At 47.4% G+C, this 20,874-nt stretch overlaps 1 protein-coding gene across 1 annotated transcript in view; it reads right to left on the minus strand.

Annotated features, from left to right (window-relative positions):
- The window catches only part of LOC148517819 (RING finger protein 112-like), an 89,419-nt gene that overhangs the window by 32,324 nt on the left and 36,221 nt on the right, over positions 1-20,874 (minus strand). The window contains exon 9 of the mRNA XM_088478177.1: positions 20,525-20,636. Coding sequence (XP_088334303.1) covers positions 20,525-20,636 — 112 coding nt within the window. The remainder of the gene's footprint in view (positions 1-20,524; positions 20,637-20,874) is intronic.

A 20,874-nucleotide genomic window follows, 5' to 3' on the forward strand; every position in this document is an offset into this window, starting at 1 on the left:
GGTGCTGACCCAGAGGGTTCAGGAACTTTCCCTTAAGGTTGAAGAGACATGGGCAGCACCCATTTGCCCCATTGGTCACAAGCCCAAACTGAATCTGACCGACCATTTTTCTCGAAATCGAAAGGTCTTTGTTAACTTTAGCGAGAGTTGCAAACTTTATTTTAAGCTTAGGCCTCTATCCTCAGGATCTGAGGTCCAACAAGTAGGCATTATCATTTCCCTCCTGCAGGGTGACCCGCAGACTTGGGCATTCAGTCTTCCTCCCAGCTCTGTGTCTCTTCAGACCATGAACTCTTTTTTTCGCTGCTCTCAGACTGCTGTATGATGATCTAGACAAATTAACTCTGGCAGAGGCTAGTCTCCGGTCTCTGAGGCAGGAGAGCCGAGCAGTGGAAGAATGCTGTACCAAGTTCCAGAAGTGGGCTGTGGATTCTGGGTGGAATGACCCTGAGCTGCGGAGCCAGCTCAGATCAGGGTTATCAGATCAAGGACATTCCAATGCTACATCCCTCCTCAAGCACTTTGGATGATCTCATGGGTCTGTCTATATACATAGATCGACGTCTCTATGAGCGCAGGCTGGAAAAGATTGCCATCTCAAGCTCCCCATTCACCTCTTTGGGTTCCTGTCTCAGAGCAAGAGGAATTAAATGCAATTGGGAGCTTTCCATCTTCCTACTGAAGAGAGACGGAGAAGGTGCACACTGGGACTGCGCATGCACTGCGGAAGTGAAGGACATATGGCACAATTCTGTCCTGTTAAGTCAGGAAAAGACAAGGTCTAGATGATAGTGGAGAGAATCATCTAGGCATTGCATCCATCTCTCCCAGGAATTCTGTTCTATTTCCTATCTTGCTCAAAATCCTCAGTGGGCCAGGTTTCAGTCTCTGCCTTTATCGATAGCGGGGCCACTGAGAATTTCATGGACCAAGCATTCTTTGAGACCTTGGGACTTCTCCCTGAACCCCTGAAGAATCCAATCATGGTTGTTGGTCTTGATGGCAGGAGTCACTCTTCTGTGCCTATCTCCTTCCGGATGTCACCCTTACAGTTGACCGTTGGAGTACTGCATCAGGAGACTCTGTCGTTTCTTTTCTTCCATGTCCATTGGCTCCCTTTGTTCTGGGCCTACAATGGTTATGTAAACACAACACAATCATCCACTGGCAGTCTGGAGAAGTTCTACAATGGGGGTCCTCCTGTTGCTTGCATTGTTTCTCTCATCCGGTTCGTCTGGCCACACTCATTCCCATTGAAGCTCCCAGGATTCCTGCTCCCTACCATGACCTGGCAGAGGTTTTCTCCAAGAAAAAAGCCAATGTTCTACCACCTCATCGTGCTTTCGATTGTGCCTTTGAGTTTGTACCTAATACCAGACTTCTTAAGGGTAGTCTCTATGTGTCACGACCAGGGTTTCTTGGCATGGCGGTCGATGGGTGATGCCTGTGAGGACGCTGTGGTGAGGAGCATCTGGCGGTGGTGCTGGTGTCTGGCAGGGTGCTTTGGCTGTGCGTGGACCTATACGGGCATGTTGTCATTCTGGGCTGGTTAGGCCTGGCGGTGCCTCTGTTCCGCTCCGGCATGGCGCCTGCTTCACCTTACCTACTACAACCCTGCTGGATTTCCCAGCATCCTCCATTTACCTCCCCCTTGCCTGAGTACCAGAGTCTTCTGTTACCCTGCACCTTGCCTCCACTTGCATTCCTCTGGATATTATTCCCTCAGCCTGCACCTCACTTCAGCCTCACAAAACCTGGTATACTGGACTGTCTCCTGTCTGGACTTTTTGCCATTGCCTCACTACAGTTCCCAAGTGCATTTTAATGCTATATCTAGACTTTTGTTTTGCCATATCCATGTCTACTAAACCACTCATTAAAAGTTCCACCTTTTCCTTTAAATCTGCTTCAGTGACTGCTCCTAATACCACCCCGGGTCCACAACAAAACCGGAACCTCACAGTTTGCACTGGCCCCATGGACTCAGCCACAGAACAGGAGTTTGGAGAGAAATTATTCCAGTGTATTGCAGGCCGTTTGGAAAACCTGGAAGCTATGCAGCACCAAATGGCTCAATTCCTGCAAGAAATTACTAAACAACAGGATAATCTGCAAACTTCTTTATTCACCCCTAGTGTAACAATAGTAACACCTGCTTCTGTGCCTGAAAATACAGGTTACAGGGCATCTCCTTGGTAACACCTTCCTATGCCAAGTAGATTTGACAGTGACTCCAAGCTTTGTTGTGGGTTCCTGAATCAGTGTGATATACACTTCACCTTACAGTCTGATAATTTTCCCACTGCAAGAACTAAAGTGGCCTACATCGTGTCTCTGTTGTCCGGCCCAGCCTTAGATTGGGCTTCCCCACTCTGGGAGCATTCAGATTCCCTGCTGGATAACTATAAAGACTTTGTAGCATCATTCAGGAGGATTTTTGATGAGCCTGGACGTACTGTATCAGCCTCATCTAGTATTAATACACTGAAACAAGGAACCCATCCTGTCAGCCAGTTTGCCGTACAGTTTCAGATTTTGGCATCAGAGCTCAAGAGGAATGAGGATGCCCTCACCTCAGCCTTTTGGTATGGACTTTCTGACCGACTGAAGGATGATCTGGTCACCCATGAGCTTCATACTAACCTAAACGATATGATTTCTCTCTGTAAGAAGATTGATCTATGCTTCAGAGAATGTCAGGCTGAGAAGCATAGAACTGACCGGCAAAGGTCATTTACTCCTCCCTCTACTACCCGTCCATCCCCTCCTTCTATTGATGAAGAGCCCATGCAGGTGAATCATACCCATCTCTCCAAAGAAGAACGTCACAGAAGGATATTATAAAACCTCTGCCTATACTGTGGAGACTCGGGTCACCTGGTGGCCTCTTGTTCCCATAAATTGGGACACCCGTTCCTAACTGACCCTGGGGACATCAAGTTAGGAGTAATAAGCCCGTCCCCAAATTCTAAAGATTTCGTATTGATCTTAGCCATAGATCTCAAGTCAAAACCTGTCTTCGCTACTGCTTTACAAGATTCTGGAGCAGCCAGAAACTTCATGACCTCCAGCTTAGTTGACAAACTATGGACTCCTTGTTCATCCCTCGATTACTCAATTTCCCTGACCGCTGTAGAAGGATGGCTTCTGGCTAACGGAGTTGTCACCAAGGAAACTCAGCCAGTACTAGTCCATATTGGAGCACTTCATTCTGAGTCTCTAAAATTCTTAGTGATACCTGAGGCCTCCCAATAAATCATTTTGGGGCTACCCTGGTTACGCCAGCACAATCCCAGGATAGACTGGTTCTCAATGAAATTCTTTCATGGGGAGTTGACTGTCAGAAATCCTGTCTTCCCAAGATATGACCTGTGAGGAAAACAGTCTCATTAGTACCTCCAGCAATTCATAAGGAGTATCAAATGTTTATTGATGTATTTTCCGAATAACAGGCAAATGTCTTAACTCCTCACAGAGAATGGGATTGTACAATCAATTTGTTGCCTGACAAGATGCCTCCTCATGGTCGTACCTATCCTTTATCCTTGCCAGAGACCAAAGCTATTTCTGAATACATCCAGGAGAATTTGGAGAAAGGGTTCATTCATCCTTCCACCTCTCCTGCCAGAGATGGGTTCTCATTTGTTGCCAAAAAGGACGGTGGCTTACGACCATGTATAGACTACTGGGTCCTTAACGATATAACAGTCAAGAATCGATACCCACTTCCATAAATCACAGATTTATTCGACAGAGTCAAGGGATCCATCATATTCTCTAAGTTAGATCTACAAGGGGTCTATAATCTCATTCGTATCTGTGCAGGTGATGAGTGGAAGACTGCATTTAATACCAGAGATGGACATTTTGAATACCTTGTGATGCGTTTTGGATTTTGCAATGCCCCTGCTGTCTTTCAAGGCTTTGTTAATGAAATTTTCCAGGACTTATTATATGTTTCAGTGTGTGTCTGTCTGGACGATATATTGATTTTCTCGTCATCTCTAGAAGAACATCATAAACATGCAAAGGAACTACTATCCCATCTGAGGAAAAATCACCTCTACTGCAAACTGGAGAAATGTGTCTTTGGTGTACCCAGTGAGCCATTCATTGGTTATGTCATCTCTGGCTCCAGTCTAGAAATGGACCCCAAGAAGGTGCAAGCAATTTTGGATTGGTCCCGACCTCAAACTTTGAAAGCCATCCAGAGACTGCTTGGGTTTGCCAACTACTATAGATGCTTTATCAAGGGATTCTTGTCATTATTGGCTCCCATTACCGCCCTGACCCATAAAGACGCTAATCCTGCCCTATAGTCACCTGAGGCAGAGACTGCCTTCCAGCTTCTAAAACAGGCTTTTATTTCTGCTCCAGTCTTACGACAACCAGATCTGGATAAACCTTTTTTATTGCAGGATGATGCATCATCAGAGGCAGTGGGAGCTGTCCTGTCCCAACGTTATGAAGACAACCGAATTCACCCATGTGGTTTTTTTTCCAAGAAATTTTCTCCTGCTGAAAAGAACTATGCTACTGGGGAACAAGAACTCTTGGCGGTGAAGTTAGCACTAAAGGAGTGGAGATACCTGTTGGAAGGGGCCAAGTTTCCTTTCACTGTCTTCACCGACCATAGGAACCTCCTCTTCCTCAAAAATATCCAGTGTGTGAGTCCTCGTCTGGCCCAATGGGCAATATTCTTCGCTCATTTCCAGTTTACTCTGACCTTCTGTTCTGGAGCCCTTAACCAGAAAGCAGATGCTCTGTCTAGATCCTTCTCCTGTAATAACAATTCTGAAATTCTACGCAGTAAGCCCATGCTGGAGTCAAGGGTGTTTGCTTCCATACAATTACAGCCCCCTACTGGGAAAACCTTTGTGACCCCGGAGTTAAGGAAGCAGCTCCTCACCTGGGCTCACTCCGCTTTGCAGGTCATTCTGGTACTCGGAAGACTCTGGAACTTTTAAAAAGAGCCTACTGGGGGCCATCGATGAAAGCTTATGTGTTGGAGTTTGTCTCTTCATGTACCCCATGTGCTCAGCATAAATCTTCGCATCAAGCCCCAGCTGGTGAGTTGTTGCCTCTGCCCATTACATCACGTCCATTGGCGCATATCTCCATGGACTTTGTAACAGATTTGCCAAGCTCTCAGGGTTACACCACCATCTGGGCCGTGGTAGATTGATTTTCGAAAATGGTCCATTATATACCTTTAAAGAAACTGCCTACTGCTTCAGATTTGGCTCATCTGTTCATCTAACACATATTTCATCTACACAGACTTCCTGACGAAATAGTCTCAGATCGTGGTGCTCAATTTGTGGCAAGATTCTGGAGAGCTGTGTTCTATTGTGCAAGTGAAGCTCAACTTCACCACAGCCTATCATCCACAAAGCAATGAATCTACAGAGAGAGTTAACCAGGACCTTGAGACATTCCTTACAATCTTCATGTCATCAACTCAAGACAATTGGTTTGATTTGCTGCCCTGGGCTGAATTCACTCATAATACCTTCTATCATTCTTCCACAAATCAAACTCCATTCCAGGTTGTTTACGGTCTCCACCCTCAAGTACCTGAGTTCCAAAGCCTGCCTCTCTTTGATGTGCCAGTAGTGGATGATACAGTATTTACGTCAATATGGGCTCAAGTGCGTGCTGACTTGAAGAAGGCGTCCTCTCAATACAAACTTCAGGCAGATAAAAAGCGAAGGAAGGTGCCTTGCATGCAAGTTGGAGACCAGGTTTGGTAATCTACCCGGAACCTACAGCTCAGAGTACCATCGATGAAGTTTGCGCCACATTTCATCGTACCTTTCTCCATCACCGAAGTAATAAATCCTGTGGCTTATTGCCTTCAGCTGCCCTCATACTTTAAAGTTCCTAACTCTTCATATTTCCTTACTCAAACCCTTAATCCTGAACAAGTTCCGCAAAGTTCTCCCTGTTTCCCCTCGTGTCCAGAAAGAAAGAGGTGTGGAATTCAAGGTCTCCCAGGTTCTGGATTCTCATTTCCGCCGGGGTCGACTGCAGTACCTTCTGGATTGGAGGGGTTACGGCCTGGAAGAATGCTGTTGGAACGATGCCCGGGACATTCATGCTCCCGCACTCGTCAGGAAATTCCATGCTGCCCATCCTGAAAAGTCTGGTGAGTGCCCTGTGGCCACCCATAAGGGGGGGGGTATTGTCATGAACAGGGTTTGTTGGCATGGTGGTCAATGGGTGATACCTTTGAGGATGCTGTGACGAGGGGTGTCTGGTGGTGGTGCTGGTGTCTGGTGGGGTGCATTGGCTGTGCTTGGTCCTGTGCGGGCATGTTGTCATTCTGGGCTGGTTAGGCCTGGCGGTGCTTCCGTTCCGCTCTGGCATGGGCACCGCCATCTTGCCTCCGGCCATGTGACCTAGTCACCCAATCCTGCTGTGTCACATGCTCTTTCTCTGGCCTGTCACGGCGCGGCACTGGGTATTTAAGGAAGTCAAGAACTCACTTTCATAGCCAGTGCAACGTGTTTCTCAGCGATAGCTGAGAGAGAGTTCCTGTGCTCACATACCTGCCTTCTGGAATCGCTGCCTAAGCCTGCTTCACCTTACCTACTCCAACCCCACTGGATTTCCCTGCATCCTCCATTTACCTCCCACTTGCCTGAGTACCTGTGTCTTCTGTTTACCCTGCACCTTGCTTCCACTTGCATTTCTCTGGATATTATTCCCCCAGCCTGCACCTCACTTCAACCTCAAAAAACCTGGAATACTGGACTGTCTCCTGTCTGTCACTACCTTGACTTTTTCCCATTGCCTCACTACAGTTCCCAAGTGCACTTTAGTGCTATATCTAGACTTTTGTTTTGCTATATCCATGTCTACTAAACCACTCATTAAAAGATCAACATTTTCCTTTAAATCTGCTTCAGTGTCTGCTCTTAATACCACCCCGGGTCCACAACAAAACCAGAACCTCACACTATGCCGTGTCTGTTCCTGAAGATAGAGATATGCATGAATATATTGAGGATGCCCTGATGAAAGGATTTATATAACCATCCAAGTCTCCCATGGGGGCTGGTTTCTTTTTTGTTCAAAAAAAGGATGGATCCCTCCGGTCTTACATAGACTTTCGGGGTCTTAACCGTGAAGAATGCCTACCCTCTGCCCTTGATCTCAGTCCTGTTTTATCAGTTACGATGGGCATCTATCTTTTCCAAGATTGATCTATGCGGAGCTTATAACCTCTTCCGCATCTGTGAAGGTGATGAGAGGATGACGGCAGTCAACACGCACTTGGGGCATTTCAAATATTTAGTTATGCCATTTGGTCTGTCCAACGCCCCAGCTGTCTTCCAGGACTTCATAAACGAAATCTTGAGAGATTTTCTGGAAGTCTTCGCTGTAGTTTACTTGGATGATATCCTCATTTTTTCCAACTCCATGGAACAACATAATCCGCACATGAGAATGATACTACAAAGACTCCTGAAGAATAACCTTTATGCCAAATTGGAAAAGTTCGAGTTTGAAGTGGAAGAAATATCCTTTCTGGGTTATGTGATCACATCTCAGGGATTTTCCATGGATCCGAATAAACTAAAGGTGGTCTTGGATTAAGAACAGCCCATGTCTCTGAAGGCCATTCAGCGATTTCTGGGCTTCACTAATTATTATCGCTGATTTATCAAATCCTTCTCCACTATTGTCTCTCCCATAGTGGACCTGACCAAGAAAGGATTGGATGTCTGTAATTGTCTCCCAGAGCTGTGCGAGCATTCAGACAGCTCAAGATGGCTTTTGTGGGTGCACCAGTCCTCCATCACCTGCGTTTCATAGTTGAAGTGGACGCTTCTGAGGTCAGTGTAGGAGCCATACTTTCTCAAAGGGATATGAGGGACAATAAATTGCATCCTTGTGCTTTCTTTTCCAGGCAGCTGAAAGGAATTATGATGTGGGCAGTCGGGAACTTCTGGATATCAAGTCGGCCTTCGAAGATTGGCACCACTGGTTAGCGGGGGCTAACCATGTTGTATCGGTACTCACAGATCATAAGAATCTGGAATATATTGAGTCTGCCAAAAGGTTGAATGCCAGACAAGTGTGATGGGCTCTGTTCTTCACCCAATTCAACTTCACCATCTCCTTTCAGCCTGGGTCTAATAACATGGAGGCAGATGCCCTCTCATGTAGTTTTTCTGATGAACATTGTCCAGCTGATCAAGAGGAGACCATCATTCCCTCTGCTCGGATTCACTTTGCCATGAACTTTGGCAGATTCTCTCAAACTATGTCAATTGGAGGCTCCACCAGAAATGCCCCATGGCTTTGTTTTCTTTCCAGAGAGATCCTGCAAAGCAATCCTTAAAGATTTCCACTCCTCCAAGGCTGGAGGTCTTCCAGGTATCACCAGGACTTTAGAACTTCTGTCGCGCTCAGTTTGGTGGCAGCCCATGCCTCAAGATTTTTGAGAGTTTGTGGCAGCTTGCAATGTCTGTGCAAAGAACAAGACTATCCGTACTTATCCTACATGTCTGTTGTGTCCTTTATCTACTCCTCTCAAGTCATGGACACACATCACAATGGACTTTGTGGTAGAACTCCCGCCTTCTGCTCATTGTACAGTCAACTGGACCATTGTCGACAGGTTCTTCAAAATGGTGCATTTCATCCCTCTTGGCAAATTACCATCAGCCAAAGAACTGGCAGGTCTTTTTGTGCAACATGTCTTTAGAACACACGGGCTTCCTTTGGACATAATTTCTGATCATGGTACCCAGTTTGTGGTCAGATTATTCAGGTGCTTCTGTGTGGATCTCGGCATCAAGGTCAGTCTGTCAGGATAACATCTGCAGTCCAATGGACAGACAGAGCGGGCCAATCAGTCACTGGAGCAGTACCTTCATTGTTTTATTGCTAAATGTCAGATTAACTGGATGTCTCTCTTGCCATTTGCGGAATTTGCTTATAACAATTCTTGCCATTCAACATCTTCAATGTCTCCGTTCTTCTGCATTTTCAGAATTCATCACAGGAGCAATTCTTTTGAGTCTGCACTGAGTTCAGGCCCTTCATCCTCATCTGTTTCCAGATTATAATCCATCTGGAGGAAAGTTTATCTGTCTCTTCTGCAAGCCTCTAGTCATTCCAAGGACTGTCTCCAGTCTCTCATTCACTGGAAGGGACACGGACCAAAGGAGTGCTCCTTGATACTGGAAGTCATTACACACTCCTATCCTGAGGAGAAGATTTTTCGAGGACTTTCCAAACAAACCAAAGTCTAGGGGTTCCTTAACCCCTCATCAAGGGGGGTTACCGTTAGGATCTGCGGTTAAGCAGATAATTTTTGTTGCTACTGAGACACAGCATTTCATTCCTGTCTGTCTGTGTGCTGATCTCATTTGTTCAGTAATTGCTCTCTGTCTCAGTACAATATCAGCAACACACTAATTGATTAACTTTTCTGTGTGCACAGGCCAGGTGCATGAGTCTGTCATTAGGGAGGCTTACAGGGCGTGCTCGGATTGGGCTCTGTATTTTTTAAATTGCAGCCAGTCCTTCACTCCATGCCAGTGATAGAGTTTCTTGTACTTTCGGTGGTTCCAGTCTCCTGATTCCAGTCGAGTTCCTGAGCTAGTTTACTGTGTTTCTCTCCTGCCAGTTATACCATCCAGACGGCACACCCTGAATTCCACCTGCTCGTGTTGCTAGTGTCATCTTGGTAGCATGGTGTGCTTCTACCTCCTGAATTGCCAGTGTCATTCCAGTGACATTGGCAGCAACTTAGCATTCCCAGTATGCAAGCTAGTGCACCGTCACCAGTGTTATCCCGGCAGCATTGGTAGCAGCTTAGCATACCCAGTGTGCAAACCAGTGCACCATTGTCAGTGTCATCCCTGTGGCACTGGTAGCTACTCAGAGTCCTCTGTGTGCAAATCAGCACACCGTCGCCAGTGTTATCCCGGCAGCACTGGTAGCTACTTAGTGTCCTCTGTGTGCAAACCAGGGCACCATTGCTAGTGTCATTCTGGTGACACTGGTAGCAACTCAGCATCTCCAGTGCACATTCCCGCACACCACTGTCAGTGTCAACTTGGCAACATTGGTAGCATCACTACATCTTTAAGCTACAAACCTTCTAAGACTCATCAGCCCAAAGGCTACATCCAACCCTGGGACCCCAGGTCACAAATTGCCAAGGCAAATCAGCCCTCAAGGCTGCTTCACCAGCCAAAAGGCTGCATCTTGCTCCAGGCCCTCAGGCCACTACCAACTAAATCAAACAAGCACTCAAGGCTTCCACATCAGCCCAAAGGCTGCCTCTTGCTTCAGGTCCTCAGGCCACTATCAGCTAAAGCAAATCAGCCCTCAAGGCTGCCCCTATCAGCCCTTAAGGATGCTTCATCAGCCCAAAGGCTGCATCTTGCTTCAGGCCCTCAGGCCACTATCAGCCCTCAAAACTGCTTCAACAGCCCAAAAGCAGTGCCTCACCTGTAGTCTCTAGGCTATAAGTATTCCATGCCTATCAGCCATCAAAGCTGTCCTCAAATGAGGTCAAATCAAACAGACCCTCTGACCATAACATGTACCCACTACACCAGATGTGCGGGGAAGATCCCTGGGCTTCAGACCAAGCCTGGGATTTTGGGAGAGGGGGACCTTTTTTGGGGGGAGCCCCACCTCCCTTGAGATCCTCAGCATGGGGTGTTAATGCTTTGGCCATGGATCCCTGGTGAAAGGGTCTCCAGGCTGTGGCATTACACCCCAGTCAGTTTGGGTCCAGTGCTGGTTTTAAATATAGGGGGACCCCTATGTAATTTTTTTCCCCCTATATTTAAAAACAAGACTGGCCCTGCAGCCTGGTGCTGGTTCCTAAATTACTGTGGAACCCTACTCATTTAGTTCCCTGTAATTTAGGAACCAGGACTGGTAGGATCCCGGGTTTATAGGTGCGTTATTTTCGCCCTCTAGACTGTTTACCGCCTTGAGAAAGGCAGAAAGGTTATAGCTCTATCTCGCACAGTACCCCAGGTCCTTTATGAGTCCATTTAGATCGCACAGGAAATGACACAATAGCAAAGGTATAACGATACCTTTATTTTACACATACACTCTCCTTCTACATGTAAAATAAGCAACTACAACTATATACAATATATACAGAAATGCCAGTAGTATTAGCTAAACCTTGGGGACCCCAAACACATGTCCCTGTAGCAGAGGTACCTTTAGTGTTAGAAAGGTGGACCGCTACCATGTCTGGCTTACCCGCATGGGCTCTGGGACACCACACTTGTGTGAGGCTGCTGTGTGGCACCACGCTTCTCCAGGAAATGGCCTCACCATTCCTGACTTGCTGTTCCCAGCTGCTTGGTCTGAACGTCCTCTGCTCGCCAAGCGCAGGGCGTGCCGACCAGTCACCTAGATCCAGCTAGCACACCAGTCGCAGGCCACAGGACTGCTCCGGTGGGGGCATATGCTTGGGCTCCATGGATGGCAGGCTGGCAGGATCTCCTGACTCCTTTGTCCAGCCTGGATCCTACCACTCAGGCTAGGAACTATGCTACCCTCAGGTCTCAGGTCAGAGCTCCCTAGAAACCCCTGCACTTGCCATTCTGAGTACTCTCATTTTCTCACGATTAGGTGACACCCCTGAGCCCTGCAATTGGGTGATTTGAATGCTCTGTACAGTCAGTGATCATATCATTCCCTTCTCCCCCACTGTGGATATCGGTGCCGGCCAGTCTCGCAATGTCCACTTTGGTACAAAGGAAACTTAATCATGTTGATAAGAGGGTTGGCTCCCCTGGGGCTATAGAAGGTGTCCCTGTTAACCCCTCATTGTCATTTGTGATGTCACATGCCATTCAGCTGATTCTAGATTCCTGTCTAGAGCTTAGAGAGGGGGGAGGGGCTGTGGGGTTTATCAGCTTTGTAACTTCCTATGGGGGATATCAGCAGGCATACCCGGATGCCTGACTGCCTGGGCATTCCAGTGGGATAGGGAATGTCTCTGCCTGCCTACTCACCACACATTATAACATCAGATACATATGTCATATGCACCTTATAACATATCAAGCCTTAGAGATAGAATACACTGATAGGCACAAACACTTGTATATACAGTTTACCCACATAAGATATTACACACAGTAACACAACATGGTCAGGACTCATTTATATATGGTCACATTAATGTTCCATATGCAGTTCAGGCCCCAGCACAGTATGTGATGCACACACACCCCATCTGCATTGTAATGGGCCACATTTCCCAAGAGTGATCTGCCTTATCTGGGCCCTCTCCTGCTTACAGTATATGTCCTTCCTGCCCTTATACACAGAGTGAGCTGCCTTATCTGGGCCCTCTCCTGCTTACAGTATATGTCCTTCCTGCCCTTATACACAGAGTGAGCTGCCTTATCTGGGCCCTCTCCTGCTTACAGTATATGTCATTCCTGCCCTTATACACTGGAAAGCAGAACCAGACTGTAAAAAGTACACAATTTTGGGATGGGCTGAGTAGCAGGGATGTAAGATGCTGAGGGGAGGGGCACCAGACCGTCACAAGGACTGGCTGACCAGTCCGGGGCTGGTTACTCTATTGGCAGGGACCCTACGTAATTTTTTTAATTCAACCCTTTTTTATACTATTGACAGGCAGACACATACATGGATCACACTGATCAGTGTATGTTTCTGGCAAACTCGCAGCCCACAGGCAGGTGAATTGAATTCACAAATTATTACAGGAGTGTTGTCTATTCTCATGAGAGTGTCTAAACTGTCATCTTGGTAAATTCCTGAATCCTATCTTCACTATTGAAAAGGTTCTCGAGTTTTACATACATCTGCAAGTCAGCGAAAACATTGGTAACATCGAGAAACACCGGACCCATATGCAGATTTGTGGTTGAGCTTGACATGCCTCACAACCTGCGAAGCTCCCTTTTGCCATGCAGAGCTCTGTCTGCATATTCCATCACTGGGAATTAATTATGCAAACCCCTGTAATGGCGTTCAAATGCACTGGCTTTTCCCCAACCACCCTCCCATCACCACCCACAAATGGCACTTCATGTCAATCACTCTGCAATGGGTCTGTATAGTCAATGCGCTCGCAAACCCGATCACAGCATTGAGTTTGCACATGCACACTGCTTTGCATTCACATGTGCAGACCATATATATTAATTGGTTGCGTGTGTACGCAGATCTCTGATCCAAGCTGAATTAGGCCCTGAGGCCACATTCTCCAAACTACAGTGCGGAGACATAATCTGCCTTAGTGTGCAATAGACCAGCCTGGCTATATAGTGTGTGTCTGACCTGTACACAAACTATGCCCATCTGCTATTGTGTGTGTGAACTGTGCACAACCGAGGCCCAGCTACTAGTGTGCGAGTGACCTGTACAAAACCTAGTCCCAGCTGCTAGTGTGCAAGTGACCTGTACAGAACCTAGGCCCAGCTGCTAGTGTGCGTGTGACCTGTGTACAACCTAGGGACAGCTGCTAGTGTGCGTGTGACCTGTGTACAACATAGGCCCAGCTGCTAGTGTGTGCGTGACCTGTGCACAACTGAGACCCAGCTACTAGTGTGCATGTGACCTGTACACAAGTAACACAACCTAGTCCCAGCTGCTAGTGTTTGTGTGAGATCTGCACAACCTAGGCACACCTGCTAGTGTGTGTGTGTGACCTGTGCACAACCTAGACCCAGCTGCTAGTGTGTGTGTGACCTGTGCACAACCTAGACCCACCTGCTAGTGTTTGTGTGACCTGTACACAACCTAGGCCCAGTTGCTAGTGTGCGTTTGACCTGTGCACAATCTAGCCTGCTGGGATGGTGCAGCATCACTGTTATTGTCGGCAGGTTAGTGATGGAAAAATATAATTCCCTGCCTGTCAGTGGAGAATCATGGTGCTTGCTGCCAAACCCCCACCAGCTGTCAATAGGGGCTATCTCCCGATGAACAAAGATAAATATGAGACTGCACTTAATTAAATGTGAAGATTGAAAAGAGAGAATGGGTCCAGCAGAAAGAAAGCTAGACTAGCTAGTAATTTTCAGGGAGACCTGCCCGAATGAGGACTGCCTTAGGGAGACCTGCCTGAGTGAGACCTACTTGAGTGAGAACTGGATGAGGTAGACCTGGGTAGGTGAAGACTGCCTAAGGAAGGACTGGATGAGGGAGACCTGCCTAAGTGAGGAATGGATGAGTGAGGACTTCCTGATGGAGACCTGCCTGAGTGAGGACTGGATGAGTGAGGACTGCCTGATGGAGATCTGCCTGAGGGAGACCTGCCTGAGGAAGATATGCTAATAGGAGATAAGAAGCTGCTAGATAAGAGAGTGTCAACATGAAAGAGATAGCAAGCCTAATTCTGAGTTAGATACAAAGCACCCTCAAGAGCGGACCCCGTGGTAGCCGGATGTACTCCATTTTACTAATGTATGTATACTGGTAATCGGTAAATACCCCGGCAGTGCCTGGCCGACCAAAGCAGAGTTCCTGGCAGTGGAAGCCTGACAGCGCTGGAAATCCCAATCGTCGATAGGTAAGTATTGACTAACCTAACCCCCTAACCCTAACCCTCCTTAGGGGTGCCTAACCCTAACCTCCCCCCCAAGTGCCTAACCCTAATCCCCCCTCTAAGTGCCTCACCCTAACCCCCCCTTCCCGCTGCCTAAACCTAAGTCCCCCGGGGGGTGCCTAGCCCTAAGTCCCCCCGGGGGTGCCTATTCCTAACCCTCCCTCCCCCTAGCCTAACCCTCCTTAGGGGTGCCTAACCCTTACCTCCCCCCAAGTGCCTAACCGTAATCCCCCTTCTAAGTGCCTAACCCTAAACCCCCCCTACCCCGCTGCCTAAACCTAAGTCCCCCGGGGGGGTGCCTAACCCTAACCTCCCCCCGGGGGTGCCTAACCCTAACCCCCCTAGCCTAATCCTAACCCTCCTGGGGGGGTTGCCTAACCCTAAGTCCCCCCTGGGTGCCCTAAACCTAACCCTCCCCCCTCGCGGCTGTCCGCTCACGGCACCCGGCATCCATTCGATTGGGATGCTGGGCACCGGTCTCCCGGCGTCTGTGAAATGTCAGGCGTCTACATCTAGATGCCCGGCATTTCACCCTCACCGGGATATGACAGTCGGGAAGCCGGCTGCCGGTTTTAAGGCAGCTGGCTTCCACATTGTATACCGTATACTGTATGCACAGATTTATGCATATAAAAAAAAAAACAAAGTTCCAGCGCTTCCTACTAGGCCAAAATGAATTGTGCCTATAATAGGATAGCTATGTTTGTTTGCATGGATATATGTTTTTTCCCCACTTCCTGATTTCACCCAATGACAGTGAAGTGCAGGGTATATTAAGGCTTGAAATCCACCATACCAGCACACCTTGATAAAGACTGGAATCGTTGAAACGCATTGGTGAACAAGGGGAAGGAAGAGATTCAGATTGGGTTTGCTGGTGTACACATACAACTCTCTATCTGGTACGCTGCCTATACCCCTAGTGCTGGTATACACATACACCTCTCTATCTGGTACGCTGCCTATACCCCTAGTGCTGTGCTGGTGTACACATACACCTCTCTATCTGGTACGCTGCCTATACCCCTAGTGCTGGTGTATACATACACCTCTCTATCTGGTACGCTGCCTAAACCCCAAGTGCTGGTGTATACATACACCTCTCTATCTGGTACGCTGCCTATACCCCTAGTGCTGTGCTGGTGTACACATACACCTCTCTATCTGGTACGCTGCCTATACCACTAGTGCTGGTGTACACATAAACCTCTCTATCTGGTATGCTGCCTATACCCCTAGTGCTGGTGTACACATACACCTCTCTATCTGGTATGCTGCCTATACCCCTAGTGCTGGTGTATACATACACCTCTCTATCTGGTACGCTGCCTATACCCCTAGTGCTGGTGTATACATACACCTCTATCTGGTACGCTGCCTATACCCCTAGTGCTGTGCTGGTGTACACATACGCCTCTCTATCTGGTACGCTGCCTATACCCCTAGTGCTGGTGTACACATACACCTCTCTATCTGGTACGCTGCCTATACCCATAGTGCTGGTGTACACATACACCTCTCTATCTGGTACACTGCCTATACCCCTAGTGCTGGTGTACACACATACACCTCTCTATCTGGTACGCTGCCTATACCCCTAGTGCTGGTGTACACATACACCTCTCTATCTGGTATGCTGCCTATACCCCAAGTGCTGGTGTACACATACAGCTCTCTATCTGGTATGCTGCCTATACCCCTAGTGCTGGTGTACACATACACCTCTCTATCTGGTACGCTGAATATACCCCTAGTGCTGGTGTACACATACACCTCTCTATCTAGTACGCTGCCTATACCCCTAAAGCTGGTGTACACATACACCTCTCTATCTGGTACGCTGCCTATACCTCTAGTGCTGGTGTACACATACACCTCTCTATCTGGTATGCAGCCTATACCCCTAGGGTTGGTGTACACATACACCTCTCTATCTGGTACGCTGCCTATACCCCTAGTGCTGGTGTACACATACACCTCTCTATCTGGTACGCTGCTTATACCCATAGTGCTGGTGTACACATACACCTCTCTATCTGGTACGCTGCCTATACCCCTAATGCTGGTGTACACATACACCTCTCTATCTGGTACGCTGCCTATACCCCTAGTGCTGTGCTGGTGTACACATACACCTCTCTATCTGGTACGCTGCCTATACCCCTAGTGCTGGTGTATACATACACATCTCTATCTGGTATGCTGCCTATACCCCTAGTGCTGGTGTATACATACACCTCTATCTGGTATGCTGCCTATACCCCTAGTGCTGTGCTGGTGTACACATACACCTCCCTATCTGGTACGCTGCCTATACCCCTAGTGCTGGTGTACACATACACCTCTCTATCTGGTACGCTGCCTATACCCATAGTGCTGGTGTACACATACACCACTCTATCTGGTACACAGCCTATACCCCTAGTGCTGGTGTACACACATACACCTCTCTATCTGGTACGCTGCCTATACACTTAGTGCTGGTGTACACATACACCTCTCTATCTGGTATGCTGCCTATACCCCTAGTGCTGGTGTACACATACACCTCTCTATCTGGTATGCTGCCTATACCCACAGTGCTGGTGTACACATACACCTCTCTATCTGGTACGCTGCCTATACCCCTAGTGCTGGTGTACACATACACCTCTCTATCTGGTACGCTGCCTATACCCCTAAAGCTGGTGTACACATACACCTCTCTATCTGGTACGCTGCCTATACCTCTAGTGCTGGTGTACACATACACCTCTCTATCTGGTATGCAGCCTATACCCCTAGTGCTGGTGTACACATACACCTCTCTATCTGGTACGCTGCCTATACCCCTAGTGCTGGTGTACACATACACCTCTCTATCTGGTACGCTGCTTATACCCCTAGTGCTGGTGTACACATACACCTCTCTATCTGGTACACTGCCTATACCCCTAATGCTGGTGTACACATACACCTCTCTATCTGGTACGCTGCCTATACCCCTAGTGCTGTGCTGGTGTACACATACTCCTCTCTGTCTGGTACGCTGCCTATACCCCTAGTGCTGGTGTATACATACAACTCTCTATCTGGTACGCTGCCTATACCCCTAGTGCTGGTGTATACATACTCCTCACTATCTGGTACGCTGCCTATACCCATAGTGCTGTGCTGGTGTACACATACACCTCTCTATCTGGTACGCTGCCTATACCCCTAGTGCTGTTGTACACATACACCTCTCTATCTGGTACGCTGCCTATACCCCTAGTGCTGGTGTACACATACACCTCTCTATCTGGTACACTGCCTATACCCCTAGTGCTGGTGTACACACATACACCTCTATATCTGGTATGCTGCCTATACCCCTAGTGCTGGTGTACACATACACCTCTCTATCTGGTACGCTGCCAATACCCCTAGTGCTGGTGTACACATACACCTCTCTATCTGGTACGCTGCCTATACCCCTAGTGCTGGTGTACACATACACCTCTCTATCTGGTATGCTGCCTATAGCCATAGTGCTGGTGTACACATACACCTCTCTATCTGGTACGCTGCCTATACCCCTAGTGCTGGTGTACACATACACCTCTCTATCTGGTACGCTTCCTATACCCCTAAAGCTGGTGTACACATACACCTCTCTATCTGGTACGCTGCCTATACCTCTAGTGCTGGTGTACACATACACCTCTCTATCTGGTACGCTGCCTATACCCCTAGTGCTGGTGTATACATACTCCTCACTATCTGGTACGCTGCCTATACCCATAGTGCTGTGCTGGTGTACACATACACCTCTCTATCTGGTACGCTGCCTATACCCCTAGTGCTGGTGTATACATACTCCTCACTATCTGGTACGCTGCCTATACCCATAGTGCTGTGCTGGTGTACACATACACCTCTCTATCTGGTACGCTGCCTATACCCCTAGTGCTGTTGTACACATACACCTCTCTATCTGGTACGCTGCCTATACCCCTAGTGCTGGTGTACACATACACCTCTCTATCTGGTACACTGCCTATACCCCTAGTGCTGGTGTACACACATACACCTCTATATCTGGTATGCTGCCTATACCCCTAGTGCTGGTGTACACATACACCTCTCTATCTGGTACGCTGCCAATACCCCTAGTGCTGGTGTACACATACACCTCTCTATCTGGTACGCTGCCTATACCCCTAGTGCTGGTGTACACATACACCTCTCTATCTGGTATGCTGCCTATAGCCATAGTGCTGGTGTACACATACACCTCTCTATCTGGTACGCTGCCTATACCCCTAGTGCTGGTGTACACATACACCTCTCTATCTGGTACGCTTCCTATACCCCTAAAGCTGGTGTACACATACACCTCTCTATCTGGTACGCTGCCTATACCTCTAGTGCTGGTGTACACATACACCTCTCTATCTGGTATGCTGCCTATACCCCTAGTGCTGGTGTACACATACACCTCTCTATCTGGTACGCTACCTATACCCCTAGTGCTGGTGTACACATACACCTCTCTATCTGGTACGCTGCTTATACCCCTAGTGCTGGTGTACACATACACCTCTCTATCTGGTACGCTGCCTATACCCCTAATGCTGGTGTACACATACACCTCTCTATCTGGTACTCTGCCTATACCTCTAGTGCTGGTGTACACATACACCTCTCTATCTGGTACGCTGCCTATACCCCTAGTGCTGGTGTACACATACACCTCTCTATCTGGTACGCTGCCTATACCTCTAGTGCTGGTGTACACATACACCTCTCTATCTGGTACGCTGCCTATACCCCTAAAGCTGGTGTACACATACACCTCTCTATCTGGTACGCTGCCTATACCTCTAGTGCTGGTGTACACATACACCTCTCTATCTGGTATGCAGCCTATACCCCTAGTGCTGGTGTACACATACACCTCTCTATCTGGTATGCTGCCTATACCCCTAGTGCTGGTGTACACATACACCTCTCTATCTGGTACGCTGCTTATACCCCTAGTGCTGGTGTACACATACACCTCTCTATCTGGTACGCTGCCTATACCCCTAATGCTGGTGTACACATACACCTCTCTATCTGGTACGCTGCCTATACCCCTTGTGCTGTGCTGGTGTACACATACACCTCTCTATCTGGTACGCTGCCTATACCCCTAGTGCTGGTGTATACATACACCTCTCTATCTGGTACGCTGCCTATACCCCTAGTGCTGGTGTATACATACTCCTCTCTATCTGGTACACTGCCTATACCCCTATTGCTGTGCTGGTGTACACATACACCTCTCTATCTGGTACGCTGCCTATACCCCTAGTGCTGGTGTACACATACACCTCTCTATCTGGTACGCTGCCTATACCCCTAGTGCTGGTGTACACACATACACCTCTCTATCTGGTACGCTGCCAATACCCCTAGTGCTGGTGGATACTGTGTTTTATTTTAATATTAAAAAATTGTACATCACTATATTTAGCAATCTTTTTCTTTCATATGTAACCTTGATATACGCCTGGTGGTAACCATTGAAAAAAAAGAAGACTTACGCCGTATATTAAGAGAATCCTGAGATAAAAGAATCTACAAGTGGGAATAATATCCCCAATATTGGCCTAGTAGGAAGCACTGGAGCTTTGTTTGTATTCTTGTGGATATAGAGTTTGTGACCTCTATTATAGTTCTAGCTGCTCCAATATTAATGCGCATTCTACATATTATATTTTTTTAGATTTCTGCATATGGTCGTACTACCCAGTGTTTTCCAGGTCGCTTCTGCAGCTGTCATAAAATACTGTTAGAATTTTTATACATTTTTGCCTCATGATTACTCAGCATTCACTAACACTTTTTCGGAAAATTAAACATTCAAAAATGTTAACATAGTAACAACAAGCAACTCAATGGGCATATTCAGCCAATATTATTATATGACATTATTACCTGCCAGTCTCCCTTGAGTCGATGTAGAGAATTTTTTTCCAGGGTGAGGCAACAGGAATCCACTGTTAAGCGTTTTTAATGCCTGCTCATGCTGGAAACTCTTACGCAGGTTCTGAATAGAAAAAATATATATTTATAAATGAGCCCCAAAGCAGTTAGTAAGATGTACTTGTTGATGAAAACACACTGACACTTTTCAGGGCTTATTCATCTATTGTGTTTTACAATTGGTTCCATATAAGCATCTAAGAGAACGTATATAAAAATGCATACAGCCATAGGGATCATTGGGCCTTATATCCAATGCAGGGAAATGGCCCCGATTATTCTGTTTGAATGTTTATTGCTCT

This window comes from Taudactylus pleione, unplaced genomic scaffold (assembly GCF_031769625.1).
Source record: "Taudactylus pleione unplaced genomic scaffold, aTauple2 ptg000209l, whole genome shotgun sequence".
In the NCBI taxonomy this organism is placed as follows: Eukaryota; Metazoa; Chordata; class Amphibia; order Anura; family Myobatrachidae; genus Taudactylus; species Taudactylus pleione.